Raw genomic sequence first — 22464 nt, forward strand, 5'->3', positions numbered from 1 at the left:
AGAGTGGATGTAGAAAGGATGTTTCTAGCAATGGGGGAGGTTAGAACCAGTGGGTACCGCCTCAGATTAAAAGGACGTACCTTTGGAATGGAAATGAGGGGGAATTTCTTTAGCCAGACATTAGATTAGTATGGGTGTCAAAGGTTATGGAGAGAAGGCAGGAGAATGACGTTGAGAGCCGTGATCGAATGGTGGAGTAGACTCGATGGGCTGAATGGCCTAATTGTATTTGCCCATGTGGTGCTGTCTTCAGGCATTTAAAAATTAGGCATCAGCTTTAAGGCACTGGAGAAACTCGTGGGTCATGAAACTTGTTACCAAAATGCTATTTTATTTCCAGCTCATGTAACCAGTGTGTCTTTTTTTCCCCTCCCTGTCGGAAACAGTAAATGCCTGATTCCAGCTGCAAACCTCCTCAACGTCAGGCTTGTAATATTTCCCATTGTTTCACAACAATGCTGTCTGTTCTTCTCTTGGACTTGACGTCAAATGTCTCAACCCACTGGCTGTGAGCAATGAGAGAGATGCAGGCTACCTGCTAACTTGAGCTTTGTCGTTTGGGAAGGAGGGAAGCGGTGAAACAAATATAACCAGAGAAGAGAAAACATTTTTGCCACTTTATTTTTCCATGAACAATCACTTCATCACACATATACACACACATACACACACACACACACACACACACACACACACACACACACACACACACACACACACACACACACACACACACACACACACACACACAAATGGCAGCTGAGTGAGGATGTGTCGGGCTTGGAGTGTGCACACTGGAATGACATCGGGGATGGAGAGAGTTAAGAGGTTAGCTTGCATAGACTTGGCTCGTAGTTCCTGTGAAACTGGTTGAGATGTTTAAGTTTCTCTTTAACTATTTCTTCAGATGGCTGAGTTCCTGTGTAAGGGGATGGAGTGCTGATTGTTCAGGTGTGCTGTACGAGAGCTCTCTTCCCCAAAGCGACCACTTTGAAATTCTGAAAGCCTTTTCTGTGATAAAATGATTACGACAGGTGGTTAATTGGTAAATGCAATGTTGCAGTAGATCGACTTTTACTAGACAAGGGTATGGGACAAAGGCAAGGGTAGTGAGAGTTTGTATGTTGATGATGAGCTGATTGAATGGATGAGCAATTTCATGCAGTTCAATTACTTTCGTTTTCAGCTTCATTCTCATTGTCCAATACAGGTAATTTAAGTGTGCATTAAAAATCATTGTTGTATAACGGCTATTATTACCTGCATCAGCTTTAGCACTGGTGTGCCCACTGCCTCACTGTGCCTGAGACCTGGGTTTGATCCTGGAGTGGGGGGGTTCCCCTTTGGGCTGTTTCCCCTTTAATGAATGCTCTCCACAGGTTTGTTCCTGGAAGAGAGATCATGATCTCCATTGCACTATGTTCCATTACTATTAGCCATTACATTTATAGGAAATGTTTGGAGTATGTTGTGTCGTGGACTTCTGTGTTTGTGCTTTTTTTTTAAAATATGTTTTATTTGTTATTTATTTTAATGTTCCTTGACCGTAAGGAAAATTCATTTTGTCTTTTATGAGATAATGACAATAAATTGAATCCAATCCAATATTGTCCAGGCACAGACAATTGGGAGTCTGAAGAAGGGTCTCGACCTGAAACGTCGCCCATTCCTTCTCTCCAGAGAAGCTGCCTGTCCCGCTGAGCTTTCTCCAGCATTTTATGTCATTAAGTTTGGCCAAAGGGCCTGTTTTTATGCTGTATAGCTCTACGACTACCCCACACCCCACTCCTCCCCCCTCCCCCCAACCTAATGTGCATTGTCCCAGGGTTGCTCTGGGTTATGTTGGATAGATCAGGTTAAATCCTGTCGCTGGAGAGTTGGAATAGCAGCTAACATTTATCCTTGCCATCTTCACCTTAAATCTCCACAAGACAAAGTGGGGACTTCCTCTGGAAGAAGCAGGATACTGAAGTATGGGATGTCTCTTCAGATGTGTTTGGGGGAATTTGTGAAGGAGCATATTCCTTATTATGGCAATCCTGATGAGCTGCCAGCCTGCCTAATGTTGGTGTCTATGTCAAAGCACGGCTCGTTCCTCCACGTGCTACACATGGCTACCTCATTTCGGCACAGTAGAGACTAGCAAGGAAGTCCTTTAACCTTACAACTTTAATCCCTTGGGTATTCCAGTGAAGGTGGGAGGTGAACCTAACTGACCTTTGAATCTGCTGAGCTGTGAATCTTCAATCTTGGTGACTGATGTCCCAATGTGTTCCTGATCTTTCTCCCCGGATCCCCATCATCCCACATGTGTGATATTGCTGAAAATTCACCACCATGCTGGACCATATTCATCGTAGGGTGTAGAAGGATCCCACCGCTGTTAAGGCAGCACTGGCACAGCTGGTAGAGCTGCTGCCTTACAGTGTTCCAGGCTCGTGTTCGATCCTGACCCCGGGTGCTGCCCGTGTCGATGCATGTTCTCCCTGTGAACACGAGGGTTTTCTCCGGGTGCTGCGGTTTTTCCCACATCCCAAAGACGTGCGGGTTGTAGGTTCATTGGCCTCTGTCAATTGTCATTGGTGAGCAGGTAGCGGGTGAGACAGTGGTTTAACATAGAACTAGTGTGAAGAGGTGATCAATATTTGGCGTTGACTTGCTGGGCCCAAGGACCTGCTGCTATGCTGTATCTTTAAACTGTTCTACACTGTATACACAGTCTGCTGTTGGGGGTGAAAGTAAGTCGGTCTGTTGTATTGATTGTAGGAAGCATTGAGTACGGATACGGAAAATAGAGTAGGAAACGTATTCAAGATACTGGTAAGAAACTTGAGGTACTTTTACTTCTGTGTGTTGTGATATTCAGGCTTTCTCTTGATTCAAACTCTGCAGTAGATGGGTGTATTGTGAGTTGGAGCTTGGCCTCTGATTTCATGCACAGTATGTTTGGCAGCAGCTTCATTAGTTGCACGGGCTGCTGATGTGTTGGGAATAAGAAACAGTGGAGACTCCGACTGCCGGCCAGTGTCACAGGGCTGGCTGCGTGTGGAATGGGAGGGTGATGGTTTCTGGGGGCAACTGCACTCTTTATTAAAGAATGAAACTTTTTTTTGTTGATTACCAGTGCATGAAGGTTGAAAGATTGAGAAGGGAATCAATGCAGGGAGGCCTTGCAGCCTAGGGCTAAGGATGGTAGGAGAATGCAGGGGAAATGCTTCATAAGCAGGTCCTCCCACGCTAACTCTGCAAGCTTATTTAATCCAACCAGTCTGCATTTGTTTCAAGTTACCTTGCTCCTCCAGAGTTTGGGGAAGGGTTTGCTGACCAGCGGGATTCCAAATTCTAATGAGACCGAAGATGGAGATGTCAAACTGGATGCTCAGTGTCGAGTCAGTAAGGCTGTGCTCTTGTCTCCAACTTAGAGGGTTGTCTGCCATGTCCCACTCCAGATCTCGTAGACCACCCGCAGACCACAGCTCTGATTGCACTGGTGAATGTTGGAGTGTTGAAGCGAGGTGCAGACTATTTAGGTAAAGGGCAATATCTTGACAAGAAGGGCTGGGTAATCTTAATCAATCAATGCAATCTTTTAAGAACAGATTTGGGTCATTCCAGCCTGTCCCAGGTAACGAATGGGTTCCATTTTTACAAAGGTCCACAAGTTAATTTTCGTCCATAAGTTGAATAGCAAGATGAAAATCACTCAATATGGGACCTGCACCTCCATGTTTTGTAGTGAATGAGTTCAAAATCATACAAGACTGAAAAATGGCAATTGCTAGCAATGGAGAGAGAAAGAGGGGTGACTAGTTCTGCCCTCCTTTGGAATGAATGCATGTGTGCACATTGGATATCAAGTCTAATAACAATATGGGAGCTCATTTGTATGTTGGGGTGTACCTGGGCAGGGAGTACTTAACCCAGGGGGACGGTCTGTACAACATTATTCTGTGGGATCATGCTGTGCACAAGCTATTATGGTAATAGCCTTTCAAAGGCCACTCTTCTTTGTCAGGCACTCGTGCCTGAGGTCCTGAGAACAAGACGTCAATGCTGGTCTTGCTCTTGGGTGCTTCCACAGTCTTTTTTCACCCAGTTCCCTTGTTTGAACTAAATACTGATTTATCGGAAGGTTTTGAATGTCAGGACAGGACAGGCTTGTACTCAGCTGAAACTTTGGGAATCCCAGGAATTTTCTTTAAGCATGTGTAAACATGCCGGACCTGGAGATCACAGCCGGTGGCCTTGTATTAACTGTTGAACCACAAGCCTCCTCTACAGGGATCTCCCTGGCGATATCAGCTTTGAATTGATTCAATTGATTGAATAACCTTTAATAATCCTTTACAGGAAATTACAGTGCCACAACAGCTTCAAGACAGACATAACACCACACATTTCCACAGATATCTTCAATACTTAATAAGTTAAAATGTTTGTGCATTATAAAACCTTATAGCAGCTGGTATACAAGACTTCCTATGTCTCTCCGTTTTGCACATTGGTGCAATCAGTCTCTGACTGAAGATGCTGCACTTGATCACCTTCAGGGCGTGGAGTGGGTGAGTGGGGTTGGTCATTATTGAGCCTAGTTTGTTCAGAGCTCTGGCCTCTGCCACCTGCTGGACCATTAGTTGCTCAGCCCCAACCACTGAGCCGGCCTTCCTGATCAGCTTGTCCAGCTATGAACAAACCCAATAGCAATAGTGGTTCAGGAGACAGAACTGCCTCCTACTTTGTGGAAATACACATTGCAAGAACAGGGCGGCACAGTGGCACAGCTGGTAGAGCGGCTGCCACAGACCACTGGAGACCCGGGTTCAATCCTGACCTTGGTTGCTGTCTGTGTGGAGTTTGCACATTTTATCTGTGACCACATAGGCTTTATTTCCGAGTGCTCCGGTTTCCTCTCACATCCCAAAGATGTGCAGGTTTTGTAGGTAGTGTGAGACGGTGAGATAACATAGAACTAATGTAAATGGGTGATCAATGGCCAGCATGGGCTTGGTAGACGGTAGGGCTGTATCTCGAAACTAAACTAAGTTCTGTGAGTTATGGGTGGCACAGTGGCGCAGCAGTAGAGCCACTGCCTTACAGCGCCAGAGACCCGCGTTCGATCCTGTCTATGGCTGCTGTCTGTGTGGAGCTTGCATGTTCTCCCCGTGACCACGTGGGAATTCCCCAGGTGCTCCGGTTTCCTCCCACACTCCAAGGACGTACAGGCTTGAACGTTAATTGGCTTTGGTAAAAATTGTAAGTTGTCCCCTATGTGTCGGATAGCGCTAGTGTACAGGGATCGCTGGCACGGACTCAGTGGGTCAACTGGCCTGGAGAAGGGTCTTGACCCGAAACGTCACCCATTCCTTCTCTACCTGTCCTGCTGAGTTACTCCAGCTACTTGTGTCTCTCTTCTGTGTCAACCATCATTTGCAGTTCCTTCCTACAAACCTCAACTGGCCTGTTTCCTCGCTGTATCTCTGATATGAATGAAACTAATTTAGTGGGTTTACAAACTGGGAAAATGTTAGTTCTAACGGATTGCCTGCACCATGTGGGGGTGGCCAGTTCCCCCAATGCTGGGAGTTATTGCTGGGGAGACTCTCAACAGCATTAAGGGAGTGGCCATCTCTCCCACTATTGGGAAGAGATTTCTTGGGAAGTGAGGCAATGTCGATTCTGGGAGATGTCTCTTCATGACGTCTCTCACAACATAACATTTCCGTAGTGTTGACAGCAAGGGATTTTATTTGTGCCCCTCAAATTAAAGGAGGACAGTTATCTGGGTACACTCCCTGCTCTCCCCAGCCAGTGTCTGCTCGACAGTTGCAACACAATCTTAATCCACACTACTGCATCACGTGCCAACGTTGTCCTTAATCTTTGTGTTTCAGTGAAACAAAACATTTAGAGGCTTTTTTCCCCCAAAATGGTTAGGATTGTGTTACTGCAATCCGCAACTGGTCCCTGTCAGCCCAAATATAATCCATCGGACTGGTACATATGGCTCGCTGGCAGCTGGCCAGAGATGGGGGAGGTGAGCGGTTTGTATTGTAGTTGTTGCTGGTCCTGACAAGGTCCCGCACCAAGTTGGAACGAGGCAGTTTAATGACTGACTCGGTCCTTGAGAGAGTGCGTTAGTTCCCCCATTGGGACTGGAACTGATGGTTTGCCAGTGACAGGATTGTTTCTCATGATGTTGGAGTGATGAACGGCCAGCAAGTGGTGGGGCCAGGTATCTCTCAGCATAGAATTGCACAGATCTTCAACCTGGCCACACGGTCTTGGAATCTCCCAGTCTCACAGAAAAACAGGTCTAATCAGGCTTGACGTTTGTGGTTTTTCCATCAAGGCAATCACTGATTCTGTTCTCTCCAGAGATGCTGCCTGTCCCGCTGAGTTGCTCCAGCATTTTGTGTCTATCCGGTTTAAACCAGCATCTACAGTTCATTCATACACTAGTTGCAGTTTCCATCTGAATATCCTGTGAATCCCAGGTGCATAACAAGTGGGTTTTTTAATTCAACATGCCAGGACTTTTATCAAATAAAGTTTGCTTTTTGAACTGGAGAAGATATGGGAAGAATGGTGGTTTTAATTTGATTTAAAAAACCAAATTTAAGCACCATTGCATCGCTAATGTTTTCAACGGTTTACTAAATAATAATAATAATAAAAGAATAATAATAATAAATTGATGAGAGAATGGTTGTGAAATTCACAGCAAAATATTGCAGATACCAAAAATCCAAGATTGTCAAAACATTCTGGACATTAAGATTCTGCACAGATACCCCTTGACATGCTGAGTATTTTTAGTGTTTTCTATTATATTGAATCTGGTCGAGGGTTTTAGGAAGGGAATTCCATATAATGAGGCTTTGGTAGAGTTGCCAAAGATGAAATAATTAAAATGGGATATCCAGTGATTGGAAATGGAGGAGCACAAATGCCTCTTGGATAATGTTGCAAAGAAAGAAAGCATAAGCTGATTAAATGATTCATTAACATTCAAGGGCGATGCAATGGCGAGGCGGGAGAGTTGCTGCCTTACAGCGCCAGAGACCCAGGTTCAATCCCGACCACGGGTGCTGTCTGTATCAAGTTTGTACATTCGCTCTGTGACCTGTGCGAGTTTTCCCCGACATCTTTGGTTTCCTCCCACACTCCAACGATGTACAGGTTTGTAGGTTCATTGGCTTGGTATAAATGCAAAATTGTTCCCAGTACGTGCAGAGTAGTGTTGATGTGTGGGGATCGCCGGTTGGTGCGGACTGGATGGGCCGAAGGGCCTGTTTCCTCACTGTATCTCTAAACTAAACGAGGCAGGTTTGTGCGTGCAGAGGTGGTGCGTGAATGGGATGATGTGAGATGGGACAGTCCAGTATAGTTTTGATGGCTTCACATTTACAGTTTGTAGGGTGGGGTGTGTTGGAGTAAAATGTCTTGACTTACTAGTCTTTGGTGAGGGATATGAGCAGTAGATGTACTGAGGCTGTGAATGTTCAATGTGGAACTCTGCGATCCTGCAGACATGTGACGGGCAGCTCACCTTGGGCTCAAGTCTGGCCTAAAAGGGTGCAATGGGGACCGGGGAGAATGGATCAGACGTGTGTGCATTGGAGCAAGTTGCTGGCTGTCGTGACACTTTAAGGTGGTGGAGGGATGAGGAGAGGCTTTATGTCAGTGTATGCGTGGAAACTGCTCTTTGTAGCATTACCAGGGAAATACGAGGGGGCAAGTCTAGATCCTTTGGGTGATCGACCTGAGTAATTAAGGTGGCAGCGCTCGGTACTGGTCAGCATATACTGCTCAGCTACAAGAGTGACAAAGCAACACCCAGAATACGTTTCCTGTCAATTCATCTCATTGTTGCTTTGTTTGTAAATTTGTGGTTGTCTTCCCCCATTCCAGTACTCTCAACATGCAGCATCTGTGGAGAAGGAAATCCTCAAAAATGTCCAGTCTGCAACCTTTCATTAGAAACATGTTCTACATTGGGAGGTGCTGGCTATTGTTAATGTTCCCACTGCCGAATCATTTATCAACAATGCCCGGATGTGAGTTTTTGAGCATTATGTCTTCTCCGAAGCAGGTGGATAATATGTTGAAGAAAATTCCAGTGGCTAAACCAGACTTCGGAGATCCCATCCAAATAAATCCCAGTCGCTAGGATTTTCCTTTGATTCCACCCAGCTCTGTACACCTGTTGCTCCTTCTGATGTTAATATGGGAAATGTGTTCCCTTGGCCGACTCAACATGTTGTTACTGAGACTGATCCATTCCTCCAGGTTTCACCAGCACTCGTGCTGCTAAAGTCTATGTGATACGTGGTCCAGTATTAATGTTCAATGGAAATGGAGATGGCACATCAAGGGAAGTAGCTGTAACATCCAGGTTCAGGAACACCTTCTTCCCAACAACCATGAACTCCAACTGAAGAAGGGTCTCGGACTGAAAAATCACCATTTCCTTTTCTCCAGAAATGCTGCCTGACCCGCTGAGTCAGTCCAGGATTCTGTGTCTATCTCCTACTAAACTCCGAACTACAAACTGCCTGGGTTGCTCGAGGGATGGGGCTTTGTTTTGTTTTGACCTACGGTTTAATTTTTCTGTCTAACCGTGACCATGTTTGTATTTCTTTTTCCAGAGCATCTCTTTGGTGATGGTTGGCATTGGTGTGTACGCCAGGGTCATGAAGCATGCTGGTGAGTGGCAGCAAATTATTGCCATTGTCCAGTTGCCTGTGGGCTCTGGTACAGGGATGACATGGAGAATCTGGGGAGTGGGACGTGTTTGGTCAAGGATATTGGGGGTGCGGTGAAATGAAGGGATTTCATGGGTTTACGAGGTAGAGAATGATACGTGGTGACTGGATGGCAGAGCGGAGGAGGAGTAATGGGATGTAGTTGTCGAAGAGGGTCAATTTGGAGGGAATGGGGTTTGGTCTGGTGGGGGGGGGAATGGTGCCCGAGGGGCAGTTGAAAGGGGGATGGGCAGATGACGGGTGCACCATGTTTTGCAGAGGCTGCCATGGCCTGTCTTGCTGTGGACCCTGCCATTCTCCTCATCGTGGTGGGTGCGCTGATGTTCCTCATCACCTTCTGTGGGTGCATTGGATCCCTGCGGGAGAACATCTGCCTCTTGCAAACAGTGAGTGATGCTCGGCGTTGGTTGATGGCTTGGGTTGCCAACTGCCCCGTATTAGACTGGGCATCCCGTATATTGGTTTGTCCCACCCTTGTCCCGTATTTGACTGCTACTTCTCGGGTCGAGGGGAATGTCAGGTCGGAGCGCCGCACCCGTCCCGAAATAGTGCCGGCCATGGAATGCAGCAGCAGCGCCTCGCCCTGTCGTGGCCCTGTCGGTCGGCAGTCCGGCCAGTTGTCCGACCTTCGGACCTTAGCCACCACCCCTGCTTCTCATGGCCGATCATCGGTTCATGAGTTGGATGGGTGGCGGACTTTGCGCGCGATGCTCGGGCCAAAACTCTTCAGCTGGCCCGCTGGCTGGGCTTTGTGTGCAGTCCAGCACCCGGGCCAACTCATCATTCACCCAGCCACGGCTGAGTCGGTCAACGAATTGCCGTTGGGGATTTGTCCCTTATTTTGACCTTTTGTCCCTTATTTGGGAGTGAGAAAATTGGCAACCCTAATGCTGGGAGAACTGTCTCCGTGAGGGCTGGAGGAGCTGAAACCCAGCTCCTTGTGTTGCTCGGATCCCCTCGGTGGAGGACTATTGTTCCTTTTGGCCACCTTTGGATGCAGGCCCTCGGGATAGGACGTGGATACGGGTGGGATGTGGCACTGAGGGCCGTTCATGGACAGTAACTGGTCACTGAGGTGTTGCAGCAGGGAGTGAGAGAGTCTGGTTGATGGGCACGCGTGTGACCCTGAGGTGTTTTTGGGCTGCAGTGACGTGCCATCTTCATTGCAGTCCTTCCTCCCCGACTCCCTCTCAGAGCTGTCCACCTGTTCTGCCTCACCACCCCCATCTCACACTACCCACAAATGGCCTGCACTCCCCCCCCCCCCCCCCCCCCCCCATACATGCAAGACAGGAGCAGCTCGTGGGTACCCATTACAAGACCTGTTCGCGGACCAATTTTAAACCAGCAATTATTGCTGATGGACAGCATCGGATAGCTGGTCCCCACCCCCTCCCCTCCTCTCTGCTGCTATTTCTGCTGATCTTGATCTTGATTTTGTTCCCCTCTAGTTCTCCATCTGCCTGACGCTGGTATTTTTGCTACAATTGGTTGCTGGGGTCCTGGGCTTTGTCTTTTCAGATAAGGTATGACTTTGCTTTTCTTAGTGAAATTTTGTACCAGGTTTCTATTAAATGGAAGAAAAAACCCCAAAGTTGCTGTAAACTGTCTGGCACAACTGTTGAGGATTTGTGGCTATATAATTTTTTTTTTAATTAATTCTTGATTAATACGGGTGTCAGGGGTTAAGGCGAGAAGTCGGTAGAGTGGTGTTGAGAGGGAGGGATAGATCAGCCATGATTGTGTGGTGGACTAGGCTTGATGGGCCAAATGGCTTAATTCTACTCTTATCACTTATGAACATATGAATTTATAAATAACACGGCAGGCAGCAGAGCGAGGGTGTGTAGCGTCTCAGTGCAGAGACGTGTGATACATTTCCTCTGTTTGCAGTTGGTTTAACTGTGAGGGAAAATTGATTCAGTTGGGCCTTTTAGAACTGACGGAAGATTTTAATCCAGGTGCATAAATTGTGAAGCGTTCCGTGTTCACCCTTGATTTCCCTATAAAGTGATCAATAGATTACATAGAACAGTACAGCCTAGGGACAGGTCCTTCGGCCCACAATGTCCATGCTGGACTTGATGCCAAATTAAACGAATCTCGATTTTAACAGGTAACAGGGATAATAGAAAATAAATATTGATAATGCCGAGGGTTAGATGCTTACAGCTTGATGGGGGAGGGAGCACTTATTGTGGGTGATCAACATTTGATTACAGTTTGAGACCTGTGCAATCTGCTCCATTTTCAGTTGCCTTGGAGACGGTAGATTGAATAGCTTCCCTCTGTGTTTAGATTTCTGGTTCACGAGTCAGACAGAGTGTGGAGCAATAGGATCAATGAGGTGAGAGGAATTGTGATCATTTGACACAATTTGGGATTTCAGCTTGGAAGGAATCAAGTGATGAGTGTGGTGCATTGCAAGGAGGGTGGGGTGGAGTGGAGGGTGAGGAGGGGGAGTGTCGGCAATTGTGCTTTAGGGAGAAATGCAAATGCACACATCTGTTTCATTCTAATGTTTTCATAAAAGGGAATGGATTTAATTTAGTTTCTTTTTATTGTCACATGGTTCGACGTGTCTACAGTGCGCTGTTGGTTCAATGGTGGCGGCTGTTCGGTGAAACTCACGATGCAAAGCAGTCTTCAGCTTTCTGGAGATTTTCACATTTTTTAGAAATTGCATTTTTATACTCATCGATTTTTGCCAGTTTTATTACATAAAGGTGCACTAGTTGTACGTGAACTGTTAGATCAAAAGGCTGTGCATTTCAATGTCATTATTTAGTTTTCCTACAATGTGGTGTGTATGTTTGGACGTCTTTTGTTATATTATTTTTAGAATATTGAATATGTAAATTTTATACAATTTAATTATTTGTTAAATTGGAAGTTGATTGGTCACAACATCAAAACAGTGGGATATTTTGATGGAATAAAATCATAGTTTAATTGATATATTCATACTGCCGCAGCACCTTTATATACTTGCGCTAATTGTCTCATTTGTTTCTGACAAAGAATGTTTGTTCCATTGAGACTCTGGTCTCCTTTCCCCCACATTTCTGTAAAACAGATTCACTCACACATGCCCTCTGTTCCTACTACCCCCTACAGAAGGGGACATTTACAGTGGCTAATTAACCTACTAGCCAGCGGGTCTTGGGCTGGGATCATTCGTGATCCCAGGGAGAAAGTGCAATCCCCATGGAGACAACACTGGCAGCCAGGATTGAACCTGGGGCTCTTGCCGTTGAAGCAGCAGCAGCAGCAGCAGCAGCACCATCTGCTGCACCCCTCTGTCACCCACGATGGTGCTGATTGCAAGGAAGTGGCTACTGCAGCTGGTGGCCAAATCCCTGGGAGAACTTCAAGTGCTCCCTGACACTTGTGCTCAAACCTGCAGGCACTTGGATGTCTTGTCCAGTCTCAGGATGAGGGTACCGGTGAGGTCACCAAGTACCCTGAAGAAGGCACGACTGCCTTTCATTGGCCCAGGCACTTCAGCAGCTGGATAGGAGTTGCCTGTGGGACAAGAGCAGAGCAGGGCAACACTCGAGATTCTGTTCTGTGAACGGATTTAAAAAGCCTGAAAGATTTTTACAATAATCCAATGGGTTCCTGATGTTTTGTTATAGTGGGACCAGGTTTCTTTCCTTTTTTCCCCTGACTTTTAAACTCTGGAAATTTTCTTGGAATAGAATCAAAGTGTTGGAAATACTGAGCGGATCAAGTAATTTCTCAAATTGTTGTAACATCCGACCCAAGCTTCATGCCACACCACATGTCGGCCCGAAACGTTGCCTATTTCCTTCGCTCCATAGATGCTGCTGCACCCGCTGAGTTTCTCCAGCATTTTTGTGTACCTTAGATTTTCCAGCATCTGCAGTTCCTTCTTATACACTGTATCAAAGCTCTCCTGCTCCACGCTTACATTTCAGCCTTCACTGTCTCAACAAAAGCCTCCATCCTTTCTCGTGGACATCAAAGTTTGTAGACAGGTTTTGCTTTCTAACTTGGTTCTCATTTCCCCTTCTCCCCAACTGCATTGCTTCCCCAACCCCAGCCATATTTTCACTGTTCTTTCCCCCTTTCCCCCTCCCCCCCCACTCCCTTGCTGATCTTGAATGATCGGTTCCCGGCAAGAACGCTGGCTTCATCCCACTACATCCCCATTTTGTTGAATCCTGAGCCGGGGATGGTATCGATTTATTCGCCGACTCCCTGTCCTGTTTCTTGGGCCAGAGATTGTCACCCCCAGACTGTGGGCTTCTTGCTTTTCCAGAATTCCTGATCAACTTGGACTCTTCCCCCCTCACCCCAATCTCTTAACCTCTCCAGATCAAAGACAAAAGGCTCACCCTGTCCACAGGTGCTGCCTACCCAGTTGGCTATTCCCAGCACTTCTTCTGTTCCTTGTGATGTTTTGATTTCTGTGTTGTATCACTCTGACTCCAACGTCCACCCCTCCTCACCTTGAGAGTTGCTCAAACTGCAGAAATTATTCTGGATGACATTGAGAATGTGGGGTACACCGAATCCTGGTGTAACAGTGAAAGGAGTGCACCAACATCAAGTGCCCCGCTCCCTGCCATGGATGCCCTCCACCGAAAACGGTGTCTGAGACGGGCTGGGAAGATCATCAAAGACCCCTCACACCCCAACCATGGACTGTTTGCCCTCCTCCCATCAGGGAGGCGGTACAGGAGCCTCAGGTCACGTACTAGTAGGATGAGGAAAAACTTCTATAACAACACAATCACACTGCTGAACTCGGAGTCCCGACGATAGATTTCTCTGGTCCCTCCGTCCCCTTTGTTTAATCATTCTGTATTTCCTGATTATTCTGTATCTTCCCTCTTTCTATTTTTTTTTGTTTTTCTTTATGTACAACTACTACGGACTGACGCAAAACTGCATTTCGTTGTACTGATACTTGTATTTGTGCGTTGACATTAAAGTTGAATTGAATTGAATTGAATCAAACTACCCACCTGTAGGCACACACCGCCCCAACTCTACAAGGCCCTGTGGACTCCACAGTGCCCTCATTAATCATTCCACTGAACAGGGGTACCAAAAAAAAAAAGGATCCGTTGAAATATAAAAGATACTTTTATGATGTTAATGTATTTGATGCAATGGAGTCAGCAGGAAAAGGTTAACTTACCCACCCAGTCATAGTCATCTTGCACAGAAACAGGCCCTTCGGTCCGACTCATCCATGCCAACCGGGATGTCTATTTACACTAATTCCTGGCTTGATGCGCTGAGTGGCCTAATCCTGATCCTATTATTATTTTATTTTTTTATAACATCCCAGTTGTTCCCAGCTAAAGGCACTAACAGTAAATGTGAAACAATTAAAAGAGCTATGATTATATCAAATGACAGGCAGTCTTGAGCAATTGATCTGCCTACGCCTATAGTTTTCATTGTGGACCGGAGTCTTAGACCATTTTATTTTCAGAATGAGGTGCATTTTCCCCATAGGACATTGCATGGTTCTATGCATCCCTCTTGTGTTTCAGACAGTTTTTCTTTGTGAAACGTGACAGAGACTAAATTGGGAACCTCCTGCTGTTTGTCAGCCCTGGCTCAGTGGCAGCACCCTCCCCTCTGTAGTCAGGCTGCCCTGGGCTCGTGTCCTGCAGAAGGCTTCGTCACAGAAGAATTCTTGGCTCTATCTTCAGAGCAGTAGTGAGAGAGCGTTGTACTGTCAGGGATGCTTTCTTTGAGATGTGGCTTTGAGAGTCCTGTCTAGATTTTTGTTTAGATAAAGAAGCCTTTGGCACTGCTGTGGTGACCTGGCCAGTCAACATCATACCAACGGAAAGGGCTTTGACATTAAATGTGACGTCTTTCTCTTTCCAAACGTGTTGCCTGACCTGCTGAGTGTTTCATAAAAACAACTGGCTCATAACAACATTGTTATTTCTGGCACCTTAATGTAAATTGGCTGCTGCTCTTTCAACTTGCACCCGTGTCTACACTTCAGGAGTCTTCCATTGTTTGCACAGTACTTTGTGCCGATACAAGTCTGCTCCAAGTCTGTGATAAAACTGTCTGATCTTGTGCCCAGCTGTTCCTTGCAGCTGTGGTGCAGTCAGCACCTCGGTTACTGCACTTGTTGTAATCTTAATGCCAGTTTCTTGCTTGCTGGCTGAGACATGTTTTAGGATTAATATTGGAGTCATGTTCTGACTGGTTCTTTCCCTCTGAGTTCTAAAAACAAATGTTTCATGAAATGTCCACATGCAAAACAATGCACAGAAATAAGGGCATTTGTAGCCCAATTGACTCCAATTCATTGTTTTTAAGAAGGAACTGCAGATGCTGGAAAATCGAAGGTAGACAAAAGTGCTGGAGAAACTCAGCGGGTGCAGCAGCATCTATGGAGCGAAGGAAATAGGCAACGTTTTGGGCTGAAACCTTTCTTCAGACCAATTCATGCCAGGTTTTGTGCTCCATGCACCTACTGACCAATCCTTATCTAAACACATCTACATAACCACCTCAGGGCTGCCAACTCTGAGCATTGAGCGTGAGACTCGCGCTTTTCGCACAATTCTCACGCTGGTCACAGAATTTCTCACACTCAAAAACAAAAATAATAAAAAATAAAGTCACAAACAATTCAATTTGCCCAAGGCTTCCAGATCTCCTCCGCACTCACCAATGAGAATAGTTTTCTGTCGGTGGGTTTCCCGTAAAGAACGAGCAATTTGATTGGCTTAGTCCCATCGCACACTATTAATATGCATAAGCTTGGCCTTCCACAGGAACGTGGTGAGAATGCTGCTTTACAGCTTGCATTCCACTATAAGACTGTTAAGGCCTTGGACACGCTAGAGGCAGGAAACATGTTCCCGATATTGGGAGAGTCCAGAACCAGGGACCACAGTTTAAGAATAAGGATTAAGCCATTTAGAACGGAGACGAGGAAACACTTTTTCTCATTGAGTGGTGAGTCTGTGGAATTCTCTGCCTCGGAGGGCGGTGGAGGCAGGTTCTCTGGATGCTTTCAAGAGAGAGCTAGATAGGGCTCTTAATATTATTGTGGAGCCGGGGGATATGGGGAGAAGGCAGGAACAGGGTACTGATTGTGGATGATCAGCCATGATCACATTGAATGGTGGTGCTGGCTCGAAGGGCCACATGGCCTACTCCCGCACCTATTGTCTATTGTCTAAAAGTACGATGCAAATATATCCCTGATATCATCGGCCACATTACGTGTGACGATACACAAGGACCATGCTAATTTTTGCATGCAGTGGAAATGTAATTCATAACCTGGTCTAGGCTCAACTGGGCTGAGTCACTCCAGAATCTGTGTCCTTTTGTGTATTAATCAGTTCCTTGTTTCTACATTTTGACTTCTCTATTTTTGCAGCCATAGCGTTATGCAAACGTCTGGCGTAATTCAGTAGATGTTTGCTCGGATTGAGATGGACAATAACCTTGACACATTCAGCGATCTGTTCCTGTGCATCAAAATAAACTTGGTCATTGGTCCAATGGTTACATTTTTCAAGATTTACTCCTTACAGTGAAATGAAATGAAATGATTCAATTTATTGTCATTGTCAGTGTACAGTACAGAGACAACGAAATGATTTTTAGCATCTCCCAGTGCTGGAGGATGTCAGATACCATGGGTAGATATTGAGCCAAAGTGTAGCCAGTATTTTCTCTGCGAGGAGGTGGACCAGATGGAATAAATCTTTTTTTCAGTTTATTAATTCCCAGAAGAAGTGAGGCAGCAGCAGAAGTTATTTGGTGTTGTAAAAGCTGCCTTAAACGATGTAGCTTCAGTAATTGTTGCATTAATAGCAGGCTTAAAGCAGCATCAGAGGCTATGTGTGTTGAATTTAGTATTGTTGTTGTCCTGATAGAACATAGAACACAGAGAAATACTCTTCCTCTCTCCTGAAAAGAAGAAAGAAAAAAAAACCCGGGGCGTCGCGGTGGTGTTGCGGCAGAGTTGCTGCCTTGCAGCGCCAGAGACCCGGGTTCCATCCTGACTATGGATGCTGTCTGTACGGAGTTTGTACGTTCTCCCTGTGACTATGTCGGTTTTCTCCCACACTCCAAAGACGTGCAGGTTTGTAGGTTAATGGGCTTTGGTAAAAATGGTACGTTGTCCCCAGTGTGTAGTATAGTGCTAGTGTACAGGGTGTTTCTCTCCCATCTTCAACACCCAGCCTCTCTCGTTGTTCTTTTCACTCTGCTCTGACCAAAAGTCTTATCTTAAAGCACACAAAGCTCTGGTAACTCAGTGGGTCAGAAAGCATCCCTGGGGAACATAGGTATGTCATGTCTCAGGTTGGGATCCTTCATCAGTCTGAAGAAGGGTCCACGCCTGAAATGTCACCTACCCATGTTCTCCAGGGATACTGCCTGACCCACTGAGTTACTCCAGAGCTTTGTGTGCTTTCTTGTAAACTAGCATCTGCAGTTCCTGGTTTCTACATGCTGTACATCTTTTGTTCCTGTCTTAACTCCAAGGTAAGGTCACCAGTGCAGTTAGACAGAGTATTGCCTGACGCGCTAAGTTACTCCAGAAATTTGTTTCCCTTTGTGGATACTGTCTCTTTGTTGTTCTCTTTCTTCTTGGTCAGTAAGTTTGTATGTTGTAGTCATAGTTTTACAGCGGAAACAGGCTCTTCAGCCCAACTCGCCCACATCGGCCAACACGTCCCATCTACACTAGTTCCACCTGCCTGCATTTGGCCCATATTCCTCTAAACCTGTACCTATCTCACTGTCTCTCATGTGCTGCATCTGTTGATCAGAGCCTGGCTCTACTGTGGAATGTAATATAGCCTAACCTTATTCATACCTAATCCAATTTAAAGCATAAATGTTGCATTCAAGTGTAATTTAAAATACTCATTACAGTATGCACCACAATTTCAAGCTGAAAAATGCAAAAGCTCCCTACCGTGGAAGGGGGGACACCCCCCCTCCCACAACCTCCCACCCTTGGTTGCTGCACTCCCTTGCAATTTCTCATTCTCAACTGTCACCCAATGTTGGCAGCCCTGCCATCTACACAAATGTGTGTATCTCCCGCGCTCTGTCTCACGCTCTCACACATAATTGCAAGTTCCATATTCTATCTAGCCAAGTGGAGAAAGATTGTCCTAAATTCAGGCTGAATTTGTGGCTTTAATTTATCTCTAACTCCTAATTTTGGTCTTTCTGGGAAGTGAAAGTATCTACGTTTACCTTATTCACACCACAATCTTTAAGACCTCCATTAAATTGGTCCTTTTTTCCCCTTTTTACAAAGATAAGAGAACCATCCTCAACTGGAATCAAAGTGCAGTGATCTAGCACATCTCCATCTCACACTAGTCTCAGTTAATTAGGCTGATACCTGTGCTTTATTCAAGAGAACTCCTGGGCCCTGCTGCAGGGCTCAATGATGTCAAGGAAGTGCAGCAAGACCTCGAGGATGAGCAAAGATTTCCCACATTTCAGTGAAAGATAGGCCAAAGATGCCAAGTCAAATCAAGTTGAATTAATTGTTATATGATCGAGTACGGTGAGATACAGGTACAATGAAAAATGTTGCTATGAGGATTTGAATGGGGATCATGTGCCTGCTGCCGTTTCAGTGGTGCCTTGTGGTGCTTCAGCGCCCTCTGGTGGCTCCGTGTAAATGCATGGACCAGTGGGAAATGAATCTTTACAGACCAGAATCTCTAGCTGTTGTGTTCAAGAAGGAACTGCAGATGCTGGAAAATCGAAGGTACACAAAAATGCTGGAGAAACTCAGCGGGTGCAGCAGCATCCACGGAGTGAAGGAAATGGGCAACGTTTCAACGCTTCTTCAGAGGGTTTGTCTAGCTGTTGTGACTGTAATAGGCCATCTGTAACTATTGAAGTCTTTGGGGTAAAGCTGCTCCCACAATGTGCATTTTGGTGCAACTGACTGGTCTGTAATTGTATTGTTAGTTACACTGGTGCAGAACTGGTGTTGTTTGTCGGCCAGATTTAGTACCAGTGGTTAGTTTGTTCCTTCACTTGTACCAATACCAGCGTTTTTAAACCTCAAATTCTTTTTAAATGAATTCAACCTCTCAAGCTGTTACTGTGGGCTTTGAAATTGTTTTTACTGGATTTTATTCCAGCAAGACTCCTACACTCCTTTAATTTCCATCAGTGAATTACGATGGAAGATTTTAGAAATTGCATTTCCCACCCACGAACGGCAACTAAACAAAGAACAGTCTAATGGATTGTGAGTTGTGGAGGAAGATAGATGCCTGATTATTTAAATGGGAGCTGACTCTGGCTTTAATTGCAAAATGTATTGTCTCTTTCCAACACAGGCCCGATCGAAGGTCAGTGAGATCATCGATAGCGCAATAATTCATTACCGAGATGACCTGGATCTCCAGAACCTCATCGACTATGGGCAGAAGCAGGTTCTGTATCACGGACTTGTGACTATAAATGCACTATATCATCTTGAACCAATCCATCTCCATCATGCCTTTTGCATGTTCTACCTCTCCATTTGATTCACTCCTTCATCATCTTCATTGCTTTTTTATTTTATTTTTCTTGCCTTCTAGGCTTCCTAAATATTACTTTCAGCAAACATCAATGTTCAAGTCAGTGGGGCCTCGTGGAAAAAGCACGTGGCTCTATTTGGTGGTGATGTAGCAAAATTTAACACAAATATGCCAGCTGCTGTGGACAAATGCTGTCAATCATTTTTCCCCTGCCTTTTGTTGGTATGTTTTTGAAAAGTTGAAAAATTGAATATAATGAATGAACCAGATACATTTTCTCTTGATTTTCTACCCTAATCCAAGTCTGTCTTCTAATTTCCTTTATTTTTCCATCCCCTTTGGGTAAAGCCAAGGAATTGGGTTGATTTGTCTCCGTTTTTTCCCCCTTTTAAATCATCTGGGTAATTTTGTAGTCGTGGTCCATCACACTATATCACATCTTTCAGATGATGCACACCTCAAATTTTAACTTCCAATGATCAGGCAATTCTGTCAGCTTCACTCTCGACTTAGCATGTTTCACAATTTGTTGACGTTTAACTATGGGGTCCTCAATCCTTTCTATAATGTGATGCTCACTTATTTTAATCTTGGAAGCATAGTCACACAGCAAACAAACAGGCCCTTCGGCCCAACTCGTCCGTGCTGACCAAGATGCCCCATTTAAGTTAATCTCATTTGCCTTCATTTGGCCTTTATCCCTCCAAACCTTTCCTATCCATGTACCTGTCCAAGTGTCTTTCAAATGCTGTTGCAGTACCTGTTTGTCAATTTAAAAAATAATTCTCAAGTTCTGGGCATCACCAGCAGAGCCAGCATTTCATGGGCAATCTCAACTTGCCCTTGGTGGTGAGTTGTTTTCCGGAGCCACTGCAAAGCGTGTGGTTTAGGTCCCCTCAGTGCTGCCACATAGTGACCTCTGGGATTTGTACCCATTGAGGAGAAATGTCCGACCCGGGTACTGTGTGACCTGGAGGGGAACTCGTTACCTTGCAGGCCCTGTCCATGCATTTGGTAGTGAAGGTCACAGAAGTGGGTGACATTGTACACCTTCTATGTGTGTGGTGGGCCAATGGTGATGAGTGAGCAAAGTGCTATGCTTGGGGTGATATCCAGACATGTTTATAGAGTTGTTCAGCACATAAACATGTCTTTCAGCCCATCTCATCCATGCTGACCAAGTTGCCTAGCTGAGCTGGTCCACTTGCTTGTGTTTGGCCTTTATCCCTCTAAGCATTTTCTATCCATGTTCCTGCCCAAATGTCTTGTAAACATTGCAAGATGAGGGCAAGTCCCAGAATAGTCCAGTGGCATATATCGTCAACTTGGGTAGAGGCTGGGTTCATTGACATTGGTAACAAAAGGCAGGTTTCTAACATTTTTGTTTCTTCTTTCTCTGCCCTGTCACCTCTTATCGCCTCGTTTCTTCTTTCTCCCTCCGATAGTTCAGCTGCTGTGGGGGAATTTCATACAAGGACTGGAGCCACAACATGTACTTTAACTGCACGCTGGAGAACCCCAGCCGGGAGCGCTGCTCTGTGCCTTATTCCTGTTGCCTGCGCACCACGGAGGTAAGTGACTGGGGTGGGGTAACGTTTGTAATGGGATAGGCAGAGGCTGCAGTCCTGTGCCCATTGTAAATAAATGAACCATTCATTGAACATAAACAGACTTGTCATTAATTTAATGTTTAAGAGAGAACTGCAGATCCTGAAAAAAACGAATGTAGACAAATGCTGGGAGAAACTCAGCCCAGCAGGTTAGATTTACTAGAATGTTGCCTAGGTTTCAGCACCGAAGTTACAGAGATAGGTTGAACAAGATAGGTCTTTATTCTTTGGAGCGCAGAAGGTTAAAGGGGGACTTGATAAAGGTCTTTAAAATTATGAGAGGGATAGACAGAGTTGACGTGGATAAGCTTTTTCCATTGAGAGTAGGGAAGATTCAAACATGAGGACATGAATGGAGAATTAAGGGACAAAAGTTTAGGGGTAACATGAGGGGGAACCTCTTTACTCAGAGAGTGGTAGCTGTGTGGAAAGAGCTTCCAGTGGAAGTGGTGGAGGCAGGTTCGATTTTAGCATTTAAAAATAAATTGGATAGGTATGTGGACGGGAAAGGAATGGAGGGTTATGGTCTGACTGCAGGTAGATGGAACTAGTTGAGAGTAAGTGTTCGGCATGGACTAGAAGGGCCGAGATGGCCTGTTTCCGTGCTGTAATTGTTATATGATGAGGCAACATCTATGGAGCGAAGGAATAGTCGACGTTTCGGGTCAAGACCCTGCTTCAGACTGATCAGTACCTGCCAATTTAATGTATCTTATGTATTCTTGTCCACGTGGTCACATTGGAAACTTTACTGCAGACAAATTCTTTGACTACTGGGTGCGTTACATTCTCTAGAAAATGCCCTAGTTTGCCTCTCGACGATGGTCTCTTTCAAGCGTAGCTAAAAGTCCGATTATCACTTTCTCCTTTCTTTACTTCTGTGCCCAAGCCTAAAAAATGGACTTTGCGCATACTCCTAGTAAGTCAAACTCTTATTCATAGAATACTAACATTCTTGTGCAATCCACAACATTTTGTAAGAATATTAAGCAATTTCATCATTTTTTAAAAACACAAGTTTGAATCTGATGTGATCGTGTTCAGGCTGACTCCTATCTGTCTTCTGCACAGGAGTCTGGTCTCTGTCCCTCGGGTATATTTCCCAGTGATGGTTAGTGCTGAAGTGTTACACAAAGTATCCTGTATTTCTCCAATCTATCTACTATATCGGGTCAGAATGCTGACGAACCATGTCAGCAGTACCTGGCAAAGGTACAAGACATTAAAACAGAAAATAGAAGCATGTAACCGCCTGGGAAAAGGTGAAAATTGTAATGTTATGGAAATAATTTGACATTGGATGTCCAATGATTTAAGATGTGAAAATTGCACAGTTCAAAGCTTGAGGTTCTTCGTGAAGTGTTGAAAAGCATTATGCACGCCATTCAGTGAAGCTTTACAATCTGTACAGCAATGTTTTGCTTTTGCGTGTAGCCACTGCATTCATATGATAGCAGCCACCCTCCATCCACCCTATGCTCCCCCAACCATTCCCCATACATACTGCCGATACCAGATGGCCGAGTATGTTTGAACCCAGGTTCCTGGAGCTCTGCGGCA

General features: G+C 45.3%; 1 protein-coding gene across 2 annotated transcripts in view; it reads left to right on the top strand.

Annotated features, from left to right (window-relative positions):
* tspan33a (tetraspanin 33a) overlaps positions 1 to 22464 on the top strand; it is a 30235-nt gene that overhangs the window by 4690 nt on the left and 3081 nt on the right. Inside the window, exons 1-6 of one of the 2 annotated variants that reach the window (XM_055653327.1) lie at positions 804 to 828; positions 8649 to 8706; positions 9024 to 9151; positions 10217 to 10291; positions 19109 to 19204; positions 20740 to 20865. In XM_055653327.1, the coding sequence (XP_055509302.1) occupies positions 8664 to 8706; positions 9024 to 9151; positions 10217 to 10291; positions 19109 to 19204; positions 20740 to 20865 (468 nt within the window). In that variant the 5' untranslated portion in view covers positions 804 to 828; positions 8649 to 8663. Of the gene's footprint in view, positions 1 to 803; positions 829 to 8648; positions 8707 to 9023; positions 9152 to 10216; positions 10292 to 19108; positions 19205 to 20739; positions 20866 to 22464 lie in introns of those variants that run through there. The other variant, XM_055653326.1, reaches the window with a different exon arrangement.

Source organism: Leucoraja erinacea, chromosome 22 (genome assembly GCF_028641065.1).
Source record: "Leucoraja erinacea ecotype New England chromosome 22, Leri_hhj_1, whole genome shotgun sequence".
NCBI classification, from domain to species: Eukaryota; Metazoa; Chordata; class Chondrichthyes; order Rajiformes; family Rajidae; genus Leucoraja; species Leucoraja erinaceus.